The sequence below is a fragment of the Periplaneta americana genome, chromosome 16 (genome assembly GCF_040183065.1).
Source record: "Periplaneta americana isolate PAMFEO1 chromosome 16, P.americana_PAMFEO1_priV1, whole genome shotgun sequence".
Classification (NCBI taxonomy): Eukaryota; Metazoa; Arthropoda; class Insecta; order Blattodea; family Blattidae; genus Periplaneta; species Periplaneta americana.
In genome coordinates this window covers 101308346-101331517 of record NC_091132.1, presented here as the reverse complement: position 1 = coordinate 101331517, position 23172 = coordinate 101308346, and the positions used below count along the sequence as shown (strand labels likewise).

General features: G+C 34.9%; 1 protein-coding gene across 3 annotated transcripts in view; it reads left to right on the top strand.

The window, feature by feature from the left end:
• LOC138690980 (calpain-B-like) overlaps nucleotides 1-23172 on the top strand; it is a 173285-nt gene that overhangs the window by 107988 nt on the left and 42125 nt on the right. For 2 of the 3 annotated variants that reach the window (XM_069812596.1, XM_069812597.1), the window contains exons 10-12: nucleotides 2170-2384; nucleotides 5018-5060; nucleotides 13684-13810. In XM_069812596.1, coding sequence (XP_069668697.1) covers nucleotides 2170-2384; nucleotides 5018-5060; nucleotides 13684-13810 — 385 coding nt within the window. The remainder of the gene's footprint in view (nucleotides 1-2169; nucleotides 2385-5017; nucleotides 5061-13683; nucleotides 13811-23172) is intronic. The other variant, XM_069812598.1, reaches the window with a different exon arrangement.

Here is a 23172-nt window from a genome sequence, read left to right as displayed (position 1 = left end):
GTATAAATATGTTAATAAGAATGTTTACTTTCATAATTTTTAACATCCTGAAGTCCACACCTGTGGAGTAATGGTCAGCGCGTCTGGCCGCGAAACCAGGTGGTCCGGGTTCGAATCCCGGTCGGGGCAAGTTACCTGGTTGAGGTTTTTTCCGGGGTTTTCCCTCAAGCCAATACGAGCAAATGCTGGGTAACTTTCGGTGCTGGACCCCGGACTCATTTCACTGGCATTATCACCATTTCATTCAGACGTTAAATAATCTAGATGTTGATACAGCGTCGTAAAATAACCCAATAAAAAAAAAACATCCTGAAGAATTTTCGTGTCTGATTGTGTAACTCTCAAGATTTTGTCTATACATAAATGAACTAATCAATATTTAATTTGATTTTTTATGATGCTCATTTTGATGGACATGCTTATTTTCAATACTAAATTGTAAATAATTGATTAAATGGCGATCTTACTCGTATTAATTATGTAAGCATGTGTGGCTTACAGCTATTTCGGTGTTACTTGGCACTATCCTCAGAGCCTACTAGATCTTGGCGCTATCTGAACTTCGCTGCCTGTTGTGTGGGTGCGTTCGTGTGATGAAGAGTTGTGTCAAATAGTGTGTGTGTTCTAAAATTGATCTGTGTGTTGAGAATTTGATTAAGGCATGTTTCAGTGTGTCTGTATATTTCATATTGTTCTAGTGTGTTGAGTTTTTGGTTTTTGGGTTGTATGTGTAGGATTTCCATGACTGTATTTATGTTATTGTATGTGTGGTTAGCATTAGTTATGTGTTCGGCATATGTAGATGTATTGTGTCCTCTGGTTATTGCTTTAATGTGTTCTTTGTATCGAGTTTGGAATGATCTGCCTGTCTGTCCAATGTAGAAACTGTTGCAACTATTGCATGTGAGTTTATATACGCCTGTGTGGTTGTATTTATTTGCTTATATTGTTTGTGTGTTGAGATGTCTTTGTAGTGTGTTTTCTGTTTTGTATGCTATGTTGCATTTCTGTTTTCTGAATGAGGATGCGATCTTGTGTGTGTTTTTGTTTTCGTATGTTAGTGTAATGTATTTCTTGTGTTCTTGTGTTTGTGTTGTGTTTTGTGTGTCTTTGTGTTTGTTGAGTTTTTGTTTTGTCTTCCTTATGATGTTGTCTATTATGTTTGGGTTGTAACCATTTTCTTGTGCTATGTATCTGATTGTGTTCACTTCTTCATTGTAGTGTTGTTGGCTCATGGGTATGTTGAGTAGTCTGTGTACCATTGTCCTGAATGCAGCATGTTTGTGAAGTGTGGGGTGATTAGATGTGTTGTGTATGTGTGTGTGTGGTGGTTTAAATATAGGCCCATTCTGTAGGTGTAATTTAAGTTGAGTAGAGGAAATGATTTTGAAATAATATGCACAACATACAAACCGTAGCATATATTCTTTCTTCCGTTTTGATTCTTCTTCTTCTTTGACCTCACGGTCCTGTTAGTCTAGCGGTCTAGTCTTAAGCTCCCTTACAACACTCGACCAATCCTCTCCTTCTATGCTTTACTCCTCCACCTTCTGACTCTTAGGGTTTTCAACATCATCCAGCATTTCAGTTTTTGTCGTCCCACTGTCCTTCTACCACCCGGTATAGAGTTCAGAATTTTTGGAATACGCCCATCTTCCATTCTAATGACTTCTACCAACTATTCCAGCTTGCGAGCTTTTATTTTCGCAAAGATTTCAGATGATTTATATTGTTTTTCCAATTCAGAATTTATATCTTATTCTCTACTAGACATTTTCTGATTAACGTCCATAAATTTTCTTCAGGACTTTCCTATCCCCTATCATTATATATGATTCCATTGTTTTTATCAATGTCCAAGTCTCACTTCCATGAAGATTGAGTACTTTTATTATTGTTGCATATTCGTGATTTGATGTTTTTATTTATATCGGTATATATTTAGTCAAAATTCTGTGAGAGCTCTCATGCTTGATTGGCGCTTATTGTTTTGGCTTTTATGTCTTCCGCGAATTCATTAGCTGAAGTAATATAATTTAATACTACACACTGCATTGGCTTAGCTTGACCTTTTTTTGTTTTATTATTATTATTATTATTATTATTATTATTATTATTATTATTATTATAGTATGCATAGGCCTATTCACTTCTTTTTTACATCTACAGCTTGAAGATCCTGATAATATCCCAAAGCCACTGAATCGGGGTTTCTTCAGAAAACACCATCCAGTGAACATATCTCCTTATATTGATCTTCGTGAAGTCAGCTGTCGCTTCAGACTGAAGCCTGGTATATACTGCATTGTTCCTTCAACGTTTTATGCAGGGGAAGAAGGAGAGTTTCTAATCAGAGTCTTTACAGAGACTAACCACAAACTAATGTAAGTTGACGAAGTCTAGCCTAAGTATATATATGAAGAGTCCACTGCAAAAAGGGGGATTGTCGTAAATTTGTGAAAAATGAGATGAACGTTTAGTACTATAGACCAAAGGTAGTACAAGACAATACACTTTGTTGCACTGCAAGACAGATGATAGTTCCAGATCTATATCGTGTTCACGAATTGGTATACAACACAAAAAGGGGGAATGTCAAAGTTTACATTTAATTTCCTGCAAAATGAAATAAATTCGACATTCCCCCTTTTTGCAGTGGATTCTTCATATATATATATATATATATATATATATATATATATATATACACAGCGCCTTCAACTTAAGACGCAACCCAGGCACCGGCAGGTGGGACGTAGGCCCTATTCTCAAGCGGTAACATCCAGTGGCATTGTGCGGTAATTGAACTGCTAAGGGACCCAGCATACATTCTTTCTACCCGTATTTAGTGTTAGTTTATCTTCTGTAAAATTAATTTAATGGTGTTTATTGCCTTACCTTAAGACGTAGGATGTTCAAAATGACCTCCACCAGCTTCAATACAACACTCACAAAGGCGAAGAAGATGCTGAAATACACGATCCAATTCCTGCCTTGAAATGCTGGAGATCACGGCCCGAATATTTTCTTGAAGTTCCTCTAATGCATGAGGATTGTTCATATACATTTTATATTTTAACATAACCCAAAGATAAAAGTCACATGGATTAAGATTCGGGGAATGCGGGGGCCAATTAACGATCACTTGGTCATCAAACACACGCATTAATTCCTGCATAGATTGCTCTGGTGTATGGGCTGTCCTGCATAAACTATCCATAATTTTTTTCATCCGTATTCATTTGTTCAAAAAACTGAGTAAATATGTAATTGACGTTAACAATGAGAATCTACTGTGTCATAATGGAAGACTAGCCTGATTATTCTCCTGGAAGTGATCACACACCACACACAAATCTTAACATCATGCAGAGATGCTTAATGAAGCATGAGGGGATTGCTGTCAGTCCAATAAAAAAATGATGTTGACTTGCTAATGAAAAAAGTTTAAATTAATTTAACTCTTTATATTGTTGAGAAATATCACGAATCACTGAGCCTCGAATACTGCATCCTCCTCTGCGTTTAGAGGAAAGGGGAAAGCATGAAATAAAATCTTCACTCTAGAACAGTTAGGAATGATTGAATCAGTAAAACTCAGTAAAGCAAAATTAGTTATTTGCATAAACCTCAAAAGACATTATTTCTTATCTCATTTTCTTTTTCACATGAAGATGAAGGTAGGTACAATATTCGAAAAGTCGTACTTATCAGCAATCAAGGAAATGTTCTTATAATTGGTTCGCTTCTCTTTTAGATTTCACATGCATAACTTTTACCGTTCTTCACTAAAGAGACATTTTGATATAACGTATTTAGTGACAATTTTTTGCTAGGTATTTATCACTAAATTCAGATGCAATTATTATAGAACAGAGACAAGTACATAAAGGTGGATACTTGATATTACTAAAACACATTCCAGATCAAACAAATGTAGTGTATTCCTGTGACTCATATTTTATTTAAGTTTAAATGTCTTCGGAATATGTATGATAAAACTTTCTTGTGTTAAATTCTAACGTACAGACATGTTTCGACCTATTTATGGGTCATCCTCAGGACTGGTCGTTGTTGGTCTTGGCGCCTCTTGTTCTGTTTCCTGTGAGGGTGCGTTTGTGTGGTATAGTGTAGAGTCAAAGAGTGTGTGTGTTCTGAAATTGAGTTGTGTTTGAGAATTTCGTTGGGGTGTGTTTTCGTGTGTCTGCATATTTCATATTGTTCTAGTGTGTTTAGTTTCTGGCTTTTTGGTTGGATGTGTAGTATTTCCATGTCTGTATTGATGTCTCTGTGGGTGTGGTTAGCATTTGTGATGTGTTCTGCATATTACGTGGAGGTGTTTTGTAATTTTGTCATGGCTGTGATGTGTTCTTTGTAACGTGTTTGAAATGATCTGCCTGTCTGTCCTATGTAGAAGTTGTTGCAGGTGTTACATTTGAGTTTGTATACGCCTGTGTGGTTGTATTTGTTTGTTTGTGTTGTTTGTGTGTTAAGATGTTTTTGTAGAGTGTTATTTGTTCTGTATGCGATGTTGTAATTTAATTTCTTGAATGAGGTTGCAATTTTATGTGTGTTTTTGTTTTCGTATGTTAGTGTGATGTATTTTTTTGTGTTCTTGTGTTTGTGTTGTATTCTTATGTTTTTTATGATTATGTTTTGTCTTACGTATTATGTTGTCTATTATGTTAGGGTTGTATCCGTTTTCTTGTGTTATGTATTTGATTGTGTTTAGTTCTTCGTTTTAATCCTGTTGGTTCATTGGTATGTTGAGTAGTCTGTGTACCATTGTTCGGAATGCAGCTTGTTTGTGTTGTGTTGGGTGGTTGGATGTGTTGTGTATGTGTGTTGTTGTTGTTGTGGGTATTCTGTATATCGGTACTTTGAATGTGTGTTTGTTGTCTACTTTTGTTATTGTGATGTTAGAATTTAACACAAGAAAGTTTTATCATACATATTCCGAAGTGATACAGTGTTAAAAGTTGTGTAATCAAGATGTATGTTTAAATGTCTGTTACAGGGAGCATGACATAGAAGTAAATCTTATTGAAAACAACCACATGGTGAGTACCTTGAAGATTTTAAAGATAAATAATAAAAGTAGACACTTATATAAATCACAGTTCTTATCTTAAGAGTCACATTGATATCTGAAAGTCACTACTATGTTGGTCATACTACTATTTTCCACCAATAGGCCTACTGAGTCTTGAATATTCGAACTTTTCTTCTCTATGTTAACAAATAATACAAAACATACTCCAAATTAACCATGTACAGTTACCCTTAAAAAGAATGAGACGATTCTTGGTCGTCGGAAGTTAAAAGTTCTACAGCGCGGTTCACTCGATATCGACGTAACGATACATACCATAACAAATAGTACAAGAATTGTTACAAGGACCACAACAAGGACAAGGACCAGAATAAGGATCACGAAGAAGACTGCCATTTAAGGCCAGGATTTCACAACATAGCTCGAGTCACAAAATATCATTGCTTCACTGTACCTTATGGCAAATGCCTGCTAAGGGATCTACATTCTGGACTGCTGCTGTCACTATCTTGTCTTGGTAGCTCATATAGTAGCGTGTTGGTTCCACTATATAACCGAAACGTCTCGTGTTCGAATCCGGGTAAAACTTTTTTTTATTGAGGTGTAATTAATTTGTTCAGAGTTTCTCGACTGTCTAATTTGTCGAAAAATATGGAATAATTTATGCCCATTTTCTGGGTTTTACAAGTGGGCTGAACCTCGTAAAAAAAAAAAATCTTACTTGGAAGTTTAAAGTATTCTTCCTCAAACAAAAATCATAAGAAACAAAAAGAGACCTGTTAACTTAAAATCTTGTCCATCAGCTTCTATTACAGCTCTAAGTCGATCCGGCACGAATGTCACGAGATTGTGGAATAAGTTCTGATCCCCGGTGAGATCTTCCCAGGTGTCAACAACTTCATCCCACAATTCGTCTCGATTTCAAGGGCGTCGGTGGGCATAGGTGGCTATTCTTCTCTTTTTCAATTTCGCCCATAAATTTTCGATGACATTCAAGTCAGGTGACTTCGGAGGCCAATTAATGATTTCGATCTCGGGTCTCCTTTGAAACCATCTTTGAATGCTTCCAGCATAGTGCACGGGATGGTTATCCTGCTGGAACAGCAATGTTCCTTCGGGAAAACGTTCTCAGGCAGAGGGAAGGAATATATTTTCCAGAATGTGCTCGTAAGTTCCCGCATTAAACCGGCCATCGATGCGTTCTATAACTCCAGGTCCATCGTAAGACATCCACCCCCAACACAATATGCTAAAGCGCCCCGATCTTTCACGTCGGTGCACATAGCGCTGGTCATGTCGGAGACCATCCTCACGATAGACACGGACAGGACCTTCGTAATCACTCGAGATGGTTGTTTCGTCGGAGAAAATTACATTTCTCCAATCGAAATCCACTCGATTGGTAGCGAAGGTAAGACGGTCGACAGCTTGTGCTTCCCCCAATATTCCATTTGCGCAGCCCTCTGGCTCCTAATACCGCGGTTCCTCAACCTGCTGATCACAGTCTGTGAAGAGCCGGGAAAGTTAGATGCTGCTCTTATTTCGTTAGCAGTCAGAAAGGGGTCCTGTCAAACTGTCTCGAATAAGAGAGCATCCTCTTCCAATGAAGAAATCCGCGGACGCCCAGGAATAGGACGATTTTCGACCTCCCCTAAATTTTGGTAACGATGAACCCACCTCGCGGCTGTACTTCCTGGAACACCGACCAAACGGCCAGCAGATCTAGCCCCATATCCAGCCTCAACTCGCTGTCTCATGTCACGTTGGTTTGCCATTACGATGAGAAATGAGGGATGACGATAATACTTTAGTGTAGACAATGACTATTTAATGTGATATAGAATTATTGAAATAAGAGGCATCTTGCATAGTAAGAGTTAATAAATCAACCCTAAATTAAATATCTAACAGGATATAACAGGAAGTCCAATTGTTGCGAAACTAATCAAATTAAATCTAAGCTGAAGTAGCACAGCCATTGATAAATGTTTTGTACACAGAATTAGACTGGATTCCTATTCAACAGAACCTACAATCAATGGCTTGTCTGAACATGATAAACAAATCCTAAGTGTTTCCAATGTCACTGAACAATTTCAAAATATTAATTTAAAAACTAAGAAAGGATCGTAAATGCTGTATCTAGTGATTATTTACATTTATGTCTACAAAATGAATCTTGGAAAAACATATATGATACTGGTACTACTGATATTAAGAGTAAATGTATTGAATTTTTCACTTAATTTCATAATCACTTCAGTGGATGTTCTCCACTCAATGTTGTGAAAAAATTCAAAAGTAAAAACATGTAGATAACGCAGGGACTTCAAAATCTCATGTATTAAAAAGAAGTATCTATATGTAATGAGTTGCAATGTAATGATCCTCATGTTCTTAAATACTGCAAGAAGTACAGTGTAATTTATCAAAAATTATGAAAGAGGGAAATAGAATATATTTGAATAGAAAAGTACAAAATTCAGATAATGCAATTAAACCTATTCGGAATATTATTAAATTTAAACTTGTAGATATCCTAAGAAAGAAAATGTTTTTTCATTAAAACCAATGATTATAAAGTAGAGGATCCCAAATCTATTGCAAATTGTTTTATCGTATTATAGTATATAGTACAGAAATATTATTGACAACTTAAACATTCAAGATTTTGCAAAAGATACTGCAATTGGTTACTTAACAGATGCATTTAATAATTAGTATTAATATATGTAAAAAGTCAATAACTGCAACAGTGCTTTTTCAATCAATCATAAAATGAATAAAATTGAATGCACATTAAATTAAACACTATTGCAAACACGTAGATAAAATAATTAAAATTAACTGAAGGTGTGAGAGTGAAATAATCCAAAGCCATACTTTTAACAAAAATTGTTTTGTGCGAGTGCATTTCTTACACATATGAGAAAGTTATTAATAAAATATTGTAATAATTACTCAACAAATGACATAGCCTAAGGACTCTAAACCTTTGTAAAAGTTTGTCTATTATTATACATATATATATTTTTTTTAAATTTCATTTTAATTGTTAGTTTTTAATATATAGGGTAAACTAGGGTCTGTTTGACAGTAGGGCATGTTGGACACTCCGTACTTTAACGTGTTACCTCGCCACTTTTGGGCATCACATTGTGCTAGAAGTCAATGACGGAAGTAGCCACGAGTGGGGCTACTTCCATCATTGACTTCTAGCAGAATGTGATGCCCACAAGTGGCGAGGTAACACGTTAAAGTACAGAGTGTCCAACATGCCCGACTGTCCAACAGACCTTAGTTTACCCTCTGCATTTACATTGTATATGTGTGTGTATAAATGCATTCATTAGATTAACGTTTATAATATTATAACTTGTAATTTTGTATTGTTTTCGATCATTAACACTTAATCTGAGGACTTTGTAAAACTATATTTCAACGTTATTTAGACAAAAAAAATCGTTGTGTAGACTAAGAATCGAACTCGCACTCTTCTACACAACACGCAGAAGTCTTATCATCTGAGCTATTGAAACGACATGAAAGCTTTCCTTTCTGTGCAGAATGTCGATCTAGTCGTGAAAGTCCATTGTCGATTTAACTACACGATTTATGTATATATTTATCTTTTATTTACGTAATATTATCATATTTTTTGCAGTTTTTGAAGTGAATTTCGGAACGATGCTAATAAGAAACCAAATAGCCTGAATTTAAGTAACTCAATATTCGTTATCTTGTGTAACAGTGCTCTGGTCTCCGATCATGCGCAGTGTCTTATATCTGAGACTTAGGAATATTCAATCATCTCATCCTTTTCCAGGGAAACTGTACATTATATATTTCCTGTATTAAACACTTTTATGTAACCGTATATTTGATGTTCTTTCGTATAGTTCATTATTTTGTTTTCTATGGTGGTACAGCCAATATTAGAAGCATCTTGGTCCCATATCCAGGTCCTTAGAGTAAACAGACATAACGAGTCTAATAAAGTAGATAACCTTTCAGGTGCTAGAGTACCTGTATGCAGTTCCCAAATATTGGAAATGTTAAGTTGCAGCACACAGTTGAATGCCCAAAAGCATGCTTATGAACAATTACTGTGAAAGATTAAAATCTCATATCCGTAAGCTCTTTATTTAAATATTTTCATATAGACAAATTGAGTGAATGAACACAAGTTCTGCATGGTTCATAATCATAAGGTATAAGAATGTGTATTTCATATTTTTGAACAAAAGCTGAAACGTTTAGGATGTATCATATTCACCGAACGATTAAAGTAACTTTCCGAATTTATAGGAAGTCTGAACCTATGTAAACTATCGGTACTGAAATTACCATTAATAAAAATTTTCCCAATATAACTGCTCGTATATGATACAAATTGATAACGAAAAATGAGTATGATGTTTCTTGTGCCCAATTAAACCTGAAAAATTTGATTTCAATCCCCTTACTGCTGATAATCACAGCAATAACGGTGGACCCACAGATCACATGGCACAGAATCGTTCTTTCAAATCAAGAACTGCAAAGATATACTTTTAAGCAAAACATTTTTGACGATAATGTGAAGGGAGTCCGCCTACATACTTGGGAGTGTTTCAAAATATTGATAATGTTCTTCGATTGTGCTCTGATAATAACATGAAACAAACGTGTGCACAATACATGATTGAGTAATTATAGACAGTTAACAGAAGTTTGGCATTACTCACATTCTGGTGCATAAATACCTGGGTAACAGTAACATTTTCGGAATATTCTTGTGCCTATATATGCCTACTGTATGACATTCAATTGCTGATTGATTGTCTTTGAGTCAAAACACTTTATTATCACCTTAATAGTTAATTCTTTTAAGGGAATGCACAGGTGAAATTACTAAATCTTACAGTTTTCATTTTTTTTCTCAAAGACCAAGGACACCAGAATAAAATTATGTGACACGTTTCCTTATTAAGATGAAATAAAAGGCAGGAATTTTTTTCAATGTGATTTTCTTTAATTATCGACGTGTGGAACCATTTATATATTAATTAATTAAATTAATATGTAAATGCTACCTTAATGTTTCCAGTCAACCATCGCTGTGTACTAACCCCTACAGCGAGGGTTACTCCTTCCGCTCCTCAAACCGAGCTAAGGTAATATTCTCATGTCATTCTGGTGACCGTTGGAGTCTTCGCACGTTACCCTGTGCAGGGGATCTCATTATACCCTGAGACACTGAGTCCCTGACAGAACTTAGCCACCATTAAGGTGTCCACCTCCGCAACTTGGACACGTCTGTCGAGAATTATCCATGTGTGTACAGTTATGTCAACTGTCTGCCCTGTTCACCATGGACCAGGTTAGTAGCCTTGTATAACACCAAGGCTAGAGGTTAAATGCATAATTAATTATAAAATAAAGTTGCACATTTTAGATGTCTGGCAACACCGCCACTAACGATTACGACAACTTGGTATTACACTGCCAATATGACGGTCACGCTAACAGGCCGCGATAAATGTCTCTAGATTTGGTACATTACTCTCCGAATATCGTTCTTCATAAAGCTTTTGAGCTGCACGAGAAATACATGTTGTTTCGCCGTATACTAACAGAATATCAAGATATTTCATTCTGTATTCCTAAATTGTGGTATTGTAATACCCGACACACTCTCACAACGAATGTCAAAAATCGGTATACAGACCACACACAGAATCGGTATGAAGGCTGCCAAGATACTAACACACACTGTACTGGTTCTCCTCGTAATATTTGTGCAAGATGGACACGAACTCTGGCCTGCTACATTGCAACCTTCTCACATTGCATGCTACATTCAAATATGAGGTATTTAAAATCCAATTTACACGAAAATCGTCCATTGTATTGAAATATGCCAAAAGGATAAATAATTATTTAGATTTTGGGTTTAGGAATTCTCGTCACCGAAACTGTTGCCATTGTATATTTTTGTCACCGATTAAATTTTCGCCACTAGACTTGTGGTCACTGATCAAATTTTCGCCACCGGACTTGTAGTCATTCATTACATTTTGGCAACCAGCAACAATAATATTAAATACATTTTAATTTTTTTAAACGTAATAAAATTTTTCGGTTGCTTCCAAAGTCACGCAGTTAAATTCTTGATTTAAAGTTGAATGTCTTATTTATTTTCGACTGCAACTAAATTATTGCAATAATAGAGCAACTTCATACGGAATTTCGTTTCACAAGAAGCATTAGGGGCCATGAGATAACAATACATGAAGGTTATATCTATACCAAACATACAATAAAGTTGCGAATCTGGTGTTGTTTGGAGATGTGACCAGGGCGAGAGATGCAACACTACCATAACCATATCGCATGACAAAACGTTAATTGAATCCTACAGATTCAAAATCCCCTATATTCACTTTCACAAATTAAAGGATTTTTGACAGTGACTCGAGAAAATAGAGGAAATTTTGAACCTAACAGTGACTATTAACAGATTCTTTGCTTTAAATTTTGTGGCTTTTTAATTCGAACTATATAAATCACTAGAATTTATTTTTAGAAAGCAATATATGGGCATAACTCAATTATGAACAAATGGTCCTGAGGGGGTTTTGAATCTAGAGGATTAATTGTCAACCGCCCATTTGAAGATTTCAGTCATACACTACACTGGGGATGGGTCCACAGCACAGGATGCGGGGAGTTAATAAAGGAAAGTGCAGTGCCATGCCATGCGAGATTTTCAAGTGAAAAATCAGAATATACCAAGAGAAGAAATTCTAAAGAGAACTCCGCGTGACATACGGAGAGAAAATTTACCACCAGAACCACTGAATATAGATGATGTGCAAGGTATAGATGCTTGATATAAGAGAATTCTAGACAGAAGTAGATGGCTTTCGTATTTTAATGCTGCACAAGATGAAAAAAATGGTTATTTCTTAATAGGCAGTTGAGAATGATGCTAAGACCAACATTCTGGGCAATAAATAGCACATTTAAATCCACGCTCAAAGCCCTTCTTCAACTATACGTGATCCTTGTCAAAGACCACAGAGTGGCTACCAATAGTAACGGTACTCATGAAAAGAAAAATTAGGCAAGCATATAAAGCACTTTTTACATCACTTAAAGAAAAAGTACATCAAGATAGCTTACCTAAGAGCCATCGGACATAATCTAGCTGAAAATTTTGAAACATAAATTACAAAATATTGTATACACTCTACCAAGTTAAATTTTTATTGTATGTATGATGATTCATCTTTCATTTTTACCAAAGAGATGAACAAAGGGAGCAGTGACAAAAAGGTCGAAATAACAAAGAACGCTAGTAACAAAAAGGTCATGATAACCAGAAAACCGGGTGATATAATGACTAGTGTTCTGGTGACGAGAATTCTGGATCTCTTAGATTTTCTATCAATATGAACAAAAATCACGATCTTACTAGCAATAGTTTTCTAATTAGAAGGTGTTAAAAGTTGTAAAAAAAATATATTTTCTTCTGAAAAAAATTACGAACTTCCAATGAATATGGTATTACTCTTAGAGGTTTTTGTTACACACAAAATATGGAATTAGCTCTGGAAATTTGCGTGCTTATTTTACTTCCAGCCTGTAGACGTTGCACACAATTATAAGGATTTTCTGAAATCACCTGTGACTTTTTCTTAAACGTTCATTTATCTTTTCTAGAGAAATAAGTGATGCAAAGTGAAAGGGGAGGTAAGAAATGTGGAGGGCAGTGATACATAATTATATAGATTGACAGATAGCTGAATTTTGCGAATAAGATAATAGAAAAAAGCACCATGATCCTTTTTCGCATTTTTGTACTTTTATGTAGCTACTACACATAAGTTGCTAAAATATAAGGTATAATATTTTGAAAAGAGGTATTTAATAAAAAGAAAAATAACCTAAAAAAAACATGCATCCTAAAATTAATATCTTTGAAGAAACAAGTATTCACACTATGAAATTGCTATTGTAACAACAGCATATCTTCTAATGTGAGCTCTTTTCTCGTTTCTTATTACAATAATGCAGTAAAAACAGAGTAAATGATAGCTATTAAATACACAATACCAATTTCACAGTAGGTCCTATTTATATCTTCAAAAATACTGTATTAATTTTAGAACTCATGTTTATCAAACATTTCTTCTATTTTAATTAATATCACCTTGTTTCAAAATATTCCACCCCTCTTTCAACACTCTGTAGAAGAGTTTACAACTCTATAACATTTTTATATTATTTTACTTATGGTAATATCTTACATGGATTTCATTTTGACACTGAAAGTAGATTCCTTTGAAATTTGGCAAATTGATCTTCTTAAGTAATCTGCCATAGTTATCCTCCAATCACCTAAACACATAGGTCTAATAGCAATACTTACTTCCTGTGTTCCTCAATACATTTCTTAATAAATATCATACGGATTTCCAACTATCACAGTCTGATAATTAAAATTTAAAGTATCTCAGAAATGTTTCGTTTTCTCTCTCCTCCCGTCTCATAAATTCCGATTTGTAATGTATGCCAGCAATATAGCTTAACTAAGGTTCAGTGTTCAATAACTATTACAACTTGCTGCACTATTTTTTATTCAGCAGGTGCCACACTTCAGAGCTCATGAACTCCAAGATGTAAAACAATTTTTCTACCAGATAGCAGGCGAAGATATGGAAGTGTCATGGGAGAAACTAAAAGAAATTCTGGATTTCGTCACAAAGAATTGTAAGAACACTCTAACATATTACTTACTTACTTACAACTGGCTTTTAAGGAACCTGGAGGTTCATTGCTGCCCTCACATAAGCCTGCCATCGGTTCCAATCCTGATTTAGATTAATCCAGTCTCTAATCATCATATCCCACCTTCGTCAAATCCATTTTAACATTGTCCTCCCATCTACGTCTCGGCCTCCACAAAGGTATTTTTCCTTCCGGCCTCTATAACACTCTATAAGCATTTCTGGATTAGCCCATACGTGCTACATGCCCTGCCGATCTCAAATGTCTGGATTTAATGTTCCTAATTATGTCAGGTAAAGAATATAATGCATGCATTGTAAAATTTTCTCCATTCTCCTGTAACTTCATCTCAGCCCCAAATATTTTCCTAAGAAACTTATTCTCAAACACCCTCAAACTTTGTTTCTCTCTCAAAGTTGAGAGTCTAAGTTTCACAACCATACAGAACAACCGGTAATATAACTGTTTTATAAATTCTAACTTTCAAATTTTTTGACAGCAGACTGGATGACAAAAGCTTCTCAACCGAATAACAACCCATCATCTTAAAAAAAAACAGCTTGTTACGAAACCACACAACATATAACTTACAAGTATATTTTCATAAAACAAAAGTAGCCAGTAGTCAAGGGGAAAAATCATTTTAAAACGTAGGATTTAAAATTATAGGACTTTTCTAGGATATAAATCCATAATCATTAGGTGAATGAGTTATTGAAGCTTTGTGTTGTTGTGGTTGTTGCAAACTTTGCATCTACTGGACCACTTTCATGAGTACCGGTACTCTCAAAAATGGGTAATGTTTGCTACTGTCGCCGATCATCAGATCCACAATCACATTACAGTAGTTCTACGACTGTGCCTACCTGTTTTTTTATATATCGACGACTTAGTGTCAAAGGACACTAACTCCAAAAATATACTTTTTGAGTTATTTATATGTCATGTTGTACAAAGTAGCCTTTATATAGTGTGAAAGTAATATGTCTCTACAAATAATAGTTTTATTTATTTATTATTTTTTTTGGAGATAGTGTTGTGTTAATTTAGACACATGCTGAGTGTCAAACAACACTATCTAGACTTAGTTTTCTTTGGCAATAACAAAATTTAGACTAGAAAAACACTAAGTCGAGATACTGTTCTTTGTCTCTAAATGATTTAACATTTCTAAGATTTTATTGGTGACACTGCCTCAGAACATACAACTAAGAATGTAATACAATCACCATACTGTTCATTGTTAGAGAATTGATAATTTTTTAATTAACAGAACAAGCATTCTTAAATCAATTCAGTTTGTAAGAAATGCAGCACTGGATTGCTCTGATAATTTGATACTCTTTTATTAGAGCTAAGAAATACTCAGTTCGAATACTAGGGGCAGGTTAATGGTGAAGTTGGCTTTAGCGACATCTAAAATTTCACAAGAAACGAGTGATGAAGGTAATAAGAGCACAGCTGTTAATAATCCATGTCCAACGCTGGATAACAGAGAAAGTCCACAAGTCCTTAAATAGTGGGAAGAAATTGCTGGTAAAAAAGTTCTATACAAAGATTGTACAAAATGTCCCCTTAAATGCAACTCTCATTTAGTGCTGAAGACAGACATGAAATTCATAAACAATATTGGAATATTGAGAATAACGATTTGAAGCGGCAATTTTTTATGGGTCTTACAGAAGTGAAGGAAATCCAATTGCAAAAAGGATGAATCTAGAAGGCATACACCATTTTTTTCTGGTGAAAAATAAAGAAAAATATGAGTAAGCAGTGTTTTTTTTTTCGCCATCGTTGATATATCCAACACAATAATAGAACATATTTTGAAAAAATTGACAGTAACATAGTGGATACTGATCGAAGTGGAAAGCATGAGCCCAGAATAAAGAAATCTGAAAGTACTCGTGAATATATAGTGAATCACACTGCTTCATTTTCAAGAGTACTGTCCAAGAAGAGTACAAGAAAGGACACTGCAAGAGAATATCTGTCTTGTGATTTACATTTACAAAAAAATGTATGAATTATACAAAGAAAAATTCAGGAATTCTAATGTTCAGGCAGGAAAGCTTTCAAATTATCGTCATATTTTCAAAAATAATATTAATATAGCTTTTCATAATCCCAGAAAGAATCAATGCGATAAATGTTATAAATATTATCACATGTCTTAACATAAGAAGATAGAGATGGAGGCAGTTCATCAGTCTCACAATGAAAGAAAGGAAGCAGCTCGTCAAGTAAAAAAAAGATTACAAAATTAGGACATCAGTAAACGATCTTTACTTTTTTAAATTTGATTTTGAAGCTATGCACTAGAGTCCAAATGTTAAAACGGAATGAGTGTTTTATAAACGTAAATTAGCTGTATATAATTTGACCGTGTATGATGTAGCCAATAGAACAGCAGAAAATTTTATTTGGAACGAGGGAATTGCAGAGGTACCATCAAATGAAAAAACTGCAGAATGGTCAAACGTTGTTTCATGTCTGATACTTGTGGAGGACAAAATCAGAATGTGCTTATATCAACCATGCCCCTCTACACTGTGAATGTTTTGGACGTACCTCAAATTGAACATATTTTCTTTTAATCAGGACATTCACAAATGGACACAGTGCAGACGCACATTGAAAAAAAAAACCAGCAAAATATACAGAAATAAGATACATCAGGGTGGTATACTATAGTTAGATTTGTATCAAAAATAGAAGTGGAACAGAGTAATGTAATGATGTAAGAGAAATTCAGAAGACACTAATGGAAACATTGTAAGATGGCTAGATATAGTCTGGTTCCAGTATCGGAAAAGTGACAATGAACACATATTTTTTAAATACAACTATGATGAAGAATTCCATAAATTCAAGATACAGAGGAAGATTACACGTGGATTTAGGTTGGATAATCTTCAGCTTAAACCAAAGCATCATGGGGCACTGAAAATATACAAGATTAGAAAATTAAAAATGTATTGCAACTGCGTAAACAGAACATTATACCAGGAAATTACCATTTCTTTTACAACAGTTTAAAAATACAGAATAGGAAATCGTAATAGAAGATACTCAAAATGGAGAGCAATGAGTGATTATAAAATTAAGAGAAAATTTTAAATTTTTATATGAGGGCTTTGGATATTGATACTATTCAAAACATAAAATACTGAATCAAATAGAATACAATATATTCCGATTGTAATTTTATTCACTGTCATTTAGGGCATAAATTCTGAGTTAAGTGTGTATTTTCTTTCCATTACGTGCAAATAGACTTTTAAATCAACTGAATTTGTAGGCTTTGCTATTTTTTTTAAATAAGTTGATCATTAGTTCAATAGCTTTTTCCTCCAAACCCCACATCAGCTGTGGTAAATTAAAGTAACATTAGCAACTATTTAAAAACACTGTCGTTCTAAAATGCAATGTAAAAATGAAGATAATTTTGCTCTTTTATTCTTTTATAAAGGCACTGTTAAAATTATTATTTCAGATAATAGTTAAATTGATCTAATAATGATAATATTACGCTTTTATCCTTTATAAATAATATTAACTGGTACTTTTATAGTAATGCTGATATGTTCTGAGTTTAGATAATTTTCCTTTATAAAAAAAGTAGAAATATGATAAATGCTGCTCACCACAATAAGTTAAATTTATTAATTTGCATTGTCAAATAGAGTATAATTGTTTAAGAAAGTAATTAAATTCACTTAATATTTAAGGAGAAAAATTCGCTCCTGTGCCGGGGATCGAACCCGGGTCCTTGGTTCTACGTACCAAGCGCTCTGACCACTGAGCTACGCCAAATTCAATCCACAGCACCGTATCGAATTCTCCTCCTTCGATGTTTCCCTTTTGTGGCCTGACTCCAAGTTAGGCATATATATGTTGACGTATGTATTCAATGTCAACTGGCATTATACTAGGAGCACACTCAGCTGAGTGACTTGTTGGCCGGGAATCCGCAGTTAAGGACCCGGGTTCGATCCGGAATGAATTTTTCTCCTTAAATATTAAGTGTCAATGTTACAGACAAATTCTGTAAGACAAATTAATATACCGGTATCTATAATATTTAAATTCAATATTTTGGCATTTATTTCTAACACTATATATACCAACACTATATATACTTTGTGTTAGTAACAAAGAACACTATCTCCAAAATGCATTAATTTTTTAGACAATATTAAATATTTCTAGAAAATATGTATTGTATTGTCTTTAGAGTTATATTCTATATACGTGGTGTGTCTAAAAAGTTCGGTGAATGGTGTCATATCTGAATGGCAACTTGGTGCCAGGAATTGGAGCCAGGAATTGGCGCACACGGATCGCACAGTGTGCAGGGGCATTGTCATGAAGCAGCATCCATTTTCCAGTCCTGTGCAACTCTGGCCGAACCTGTCGGATACGCTGTAGCAATCGGTTCAAAACGGACTGGTAAAATGCAGCATTGATGGTTTGACCTGCAAGAACAAATTCCTTGTGGATGATGCCGTTGTTGTCGAAGAAGGCGATCAACGGTGTTTTCACCTTGGATTTTTACAGACGGCTTTTTTTTGGTCGCGGGGAAGTCGGTGAACACCATGACATCGATTGCCGTTTTGATTCCGGATCGAACTGGTAGCACCAGGTCTCATCTCCCGTGACGATGGTTTTCAGAAGCAATGGATCCTGGTCACACATGGAAATGAAATCACCAGAAGTTTCCAATCCGTTTTGCTTTCTGCTCGTCTGTGAGCTTGTGCGGCACAAATCGGGAGCAGATCTTCCGCTTACCCAAATCATCACGGACGATGGTGTGCACCGTGTCCTTGCTAATGTCCAATTCCTCCGCAATCAATCTTAGAGTCAGTCGCTGATCTTGTGCCAGCATTTGTCGCACTTTCTCGATCATGTCTGGGGTTCTGCTTGTCGATGGCTGACCTGAACGTGGCTCATCCTCAATTGTTTCCTTCCCTTCACGGAAGTGTTTAAACCATTCGTAAACACATTTTCTGCTCATGGCTTCCCTCCCTTACACCTGCACCAACATTCCATGTGTCTCCGTTGCAGTCTTCCCCAATTTGTAGCAGAACTTGATGTTTACACGTTGCTCCATTGCGCTGTGACACTTCCTCTCACACTGACTATGTTCAACTGGTCGCAGTCTGTTTACACTGCCAGTCACATGCATTGCATGCTGTGTATCGATTCTCCCCAAGTCTCTGAAGAACCATGCGCATGCGCAAGCACATGCGCCAAGTTGCCGTTCAGATATGACACCATTCACCGAACTTTTTAGACACACCACATATATATATGGTTTAAATTTTATCAACATATCTCTTAAATTAAAGCAGTAACGTAAGAAAATGTACACAATTAAACTATTTTTTTGCCTCTCCTGTAAAGTTGTGATTTTGGAGTTAATGTTCTTTGACATTAAGCCGTCGATATGATAGTGGACGACAGAGATTCCTTATTGAAACGATAACATGGATGTCAGTAGGCCTGTCTACAGAAAACTTAGGCCTACTTCAATTCCAGTTCGACTTCGCGGAATATAATATAATATAATATAATATAATATAATATAATATAATATAATATAATATAATGTAATATACTATAAGTATATTATGGAACGAGCCTATAATGGTAGCTTAAGGCAAGATGAATACGAATGTTTTTGTTCGACCATAGTTAAATTGCTAAGTTTTGAGTTTTTACAAATATCTTGCCTTGTTACTTTAATGATTACTAAAATACGATTAGCATGCGTGTATTTTCAGCGTATTCTCGACTATTGCAACACATGGCATCAGTGTGAGTGTCTGTTCAGCGTGTTCCTGAGTAGTGGAACAGATGGCAGGTGTGTATGCCGTATTTATTCTGTGCAGGGCTTGATATGGAGATTTTAACTTCAAAGCTATACGCACTAAATCACAGGAAATGAACTCAGTTTATTAGAATATTTTACATACATGTTGTTGATTGTGTAGTTTGTGAAATTTATTTGGGGATTGGCTTCCAGTGAAATGTTTGAAGTTGGGTTAATGTTTATTTGAATGATTCGACCAATGTCACTTTCAAAACTCGCGTCTGCCGTTTTGGATTGATGCTATCAAGAGTTGCGGGATGTTGCACGTACGGTATTAATCAATATCGCATATGCTTAGTTGGAAATCGATAGTTGCAGCAACATAATTAACAGCAGTACTTTAATGTATGTCATTGAAATGCAGTTACGTCACATCTGAGTAGATTATACTATGGTCGAGAAAAATATATAATATAATATAATATTCATTAAATCAGACTGTTTTTTTTCCAATGGCAGGTCTTTCAATGCAAACTCAGCATTCTCCAATCTTTATATTTTCTGTCATCCTCTTAGTCTCCGCATATGATAGATAATTATATTTTAATGTCGTCTATAATCTGATATCTATTTCTACCCCAAAATTTTCTGTCGTTCACCGATCCTTCCAGTGGATCCTTCAGTAGGCAGTTTCCTTTTAGCCATTTACCAAAACAATTCATTTTTCTCTTCCTGATCATTTTCAGCATCTTCTTTTTTCACCCACTCTTTCCAACAAAGCTTCATTTCTTGTTTTGTCTTTCCATATCACATACTCCATACTTCTCCATATCCACATTTCAAAAATGCTTCTAGTTGCTTCTTTCACTTCGTCGTAATGTCCATGTTTCTACCCAACATAATGTCACACTCCACACAAAGCATTTCACTCGTAATAGTAATGTATTCACCATAAAGATTTTTACAAATCATGGCTTCGTCAATCTTATTTCTAAGTTTTAATCTAGTTTCTGATTATACTGTAGGCATATTTATGAATAATTGATTAAATGGCGATCTTACTCGTGTTAATTATGTAAGCAAGTGCGGCTTATAGCTGTTTCGGTGCTATTCGACACCATCCTCAGAGCCTACTAGATCTCGGCGCTATCTCAATTTTGCTGCCTGTTGTGTGGGTGTGTTCGTATGATGAAGAGTTGTGTCAAATAGTGTGTGTGTGTTCTGAAATTGATTTGTGTGTTGAGAATTTGATTGGGGTGTGTTTTAGTGTGTCTGTATATTTCATATTGTTCTAGTGTGTTGAGTTTTTGGTTTTTGGGTTGTATGTGTAGGATTTCCATGTCTGTATTTATGTTATTATTGCTCTTAAGTCGACGACGTTAGTGTATCTAGCAAGCAAAATACTTGACTGTTTCTTAGGACACTCCTATTTGGTCAAGTTGGGCACAACAAAATAAGGATCACTTTAACAGTTAATTACACTAATATTTACAATTTACAATTTTAAATTATTTACACTATGTACAGTGGAAACGCTATTTTTACTATTTACGCTATTATAACAAATGTAGTGTTGATCAAACATTATTTACACCATAGTCCGCCGAGTTAGCTCTGTGGTAGTGCGTCTACCTCCAGACTAGCTGGCCCGAGTTCGATTTCCAGCTGCTGGATTAGGAGAGATGGCGGTAGACAACTTCTAATCACTAAATTGTGCACCAATAAGCCTGGTTAAATCCCAAATCTGTCCGCTGTGCATATGAAGAGGAGGCATATATTATTGTTGATAGTGATTCGTCCGTCAGATGGGGACGTTAAGCCTGGTGGCCTCATGGTGCTATGCGACAGGTGTAGGCTACGTGCTGGCATCGGGTTTCCCCTTCTTTCTACCTCGCACTTCATAATCATCCTCACCCATTCCCTACACTACACTTACACATACACTCATTCTCATATATGATATAGCTCTTCACAGATACACATCATGCATAATGTGGCCCGCCGAAGTGGTGTGCAACTTGAAAATGGGTCATAGTTCTGCCATCTGTCTGCGATATGCGGTACCCGAATCACGCAAGTGAAGTGGGTAGGCATTAGATCCACACATTATTTACATCATTATGTGCAATGTTGTGTATTGTAATGCAAGATATTTTATTTCATAATACTATAGCCTACTTCTTTGGTAAATAGTGCATAATATAGTAAATATGTTTGATCAATGTAAGCCACATTCTTTATGATAATGTAAAAAAATAAAGAAACTAGCGTATTCTAGTGTACATAGTGTAAACAGGGTCTCAGACATTGACTCCTTTCAAAAGTCGATTTTCAAAAAGAGTGTTTTTCGCCTGTAAAATATGGTCTTTCTTCCAATATCACTTTTGTAAAATTTGATGTTTTTAATATAACTTTTCTTCATCATGTTAATCATTCCTTTGGTCCAAATTATCTTATTTAACTCTAAATTGTAATTATTGTTTAACTGCTATAATGACATGTAACTAAACACATCTACATTTTGCTCTTATTATTACCATTATTATTATTATTATTATTATTATTATTATTATTATTATTATTATTAGTTATTATTATTGTTATTATTGTTATTATTATTATTATTATTATTATTATTATTATTATTATTATTCCATTGCTTTCTGTAATGCTGTTATTAATATTTGCTAAGTATTTTTATAGTGGATGAGTGGGAGAGAATGCCTTATGGCATTAACTCTGCCTCTAAAACTAAATCAATTGAATAAATACTGTAATTTAAATTGTAGGAAAAGTCACAGTAGTATGAGTCTGTAACGCTATAATGCATTGTGAAGAGTCTGCTAGGTACAGTTCTGAATTATGAATAGAACGTTAACTGCAGATGTATGTATGTATTTATTCACACTGAAATGGGTATATACCCGGTGGCAGTGGTAACTAATTACACTCAATAATGACAATAATAAACACAACTAATAATAATACTAATAATTAATACTAACAATAATTAATAATAATAATAATAATAATAATAATAATAATAATAATAATAATAAAAATAATAACAGGGAACATCCTAAATTAAATGAAGTACGATCACTTAAAACAGGCATGTCAGAAATCAGACAATGAAAGTGCAGTGTATGTGCGCGGAATGCCGGTCTGTGCAGATTGCGTCATTCACGTGTTGCTCCTTCCAGTTCTTAGCGGGAGGGATGCACAAGAATCTATTCTGCACTTCAAGTGTTCAATTAAATTAACATTTGGACATTATAAACATACTTAGCAAAAGGAAAAAACACAATTATTGTCAATGTCTATATTTGACAATAATTGTAACACAAGAAACAATAGACTTACTCAGTTACAATTCACAAAGCAGTCGTTTGTAAAGAATCATTTATTTACACGATTTGTATACAATATTTCAAGAAAATATAAATATTGCAGTAATTTCGAAAGAACAAAAAACGAACACAGTATTTCATTTTACATAGTAGGTACTGATTATTTCAAAGTAATACTC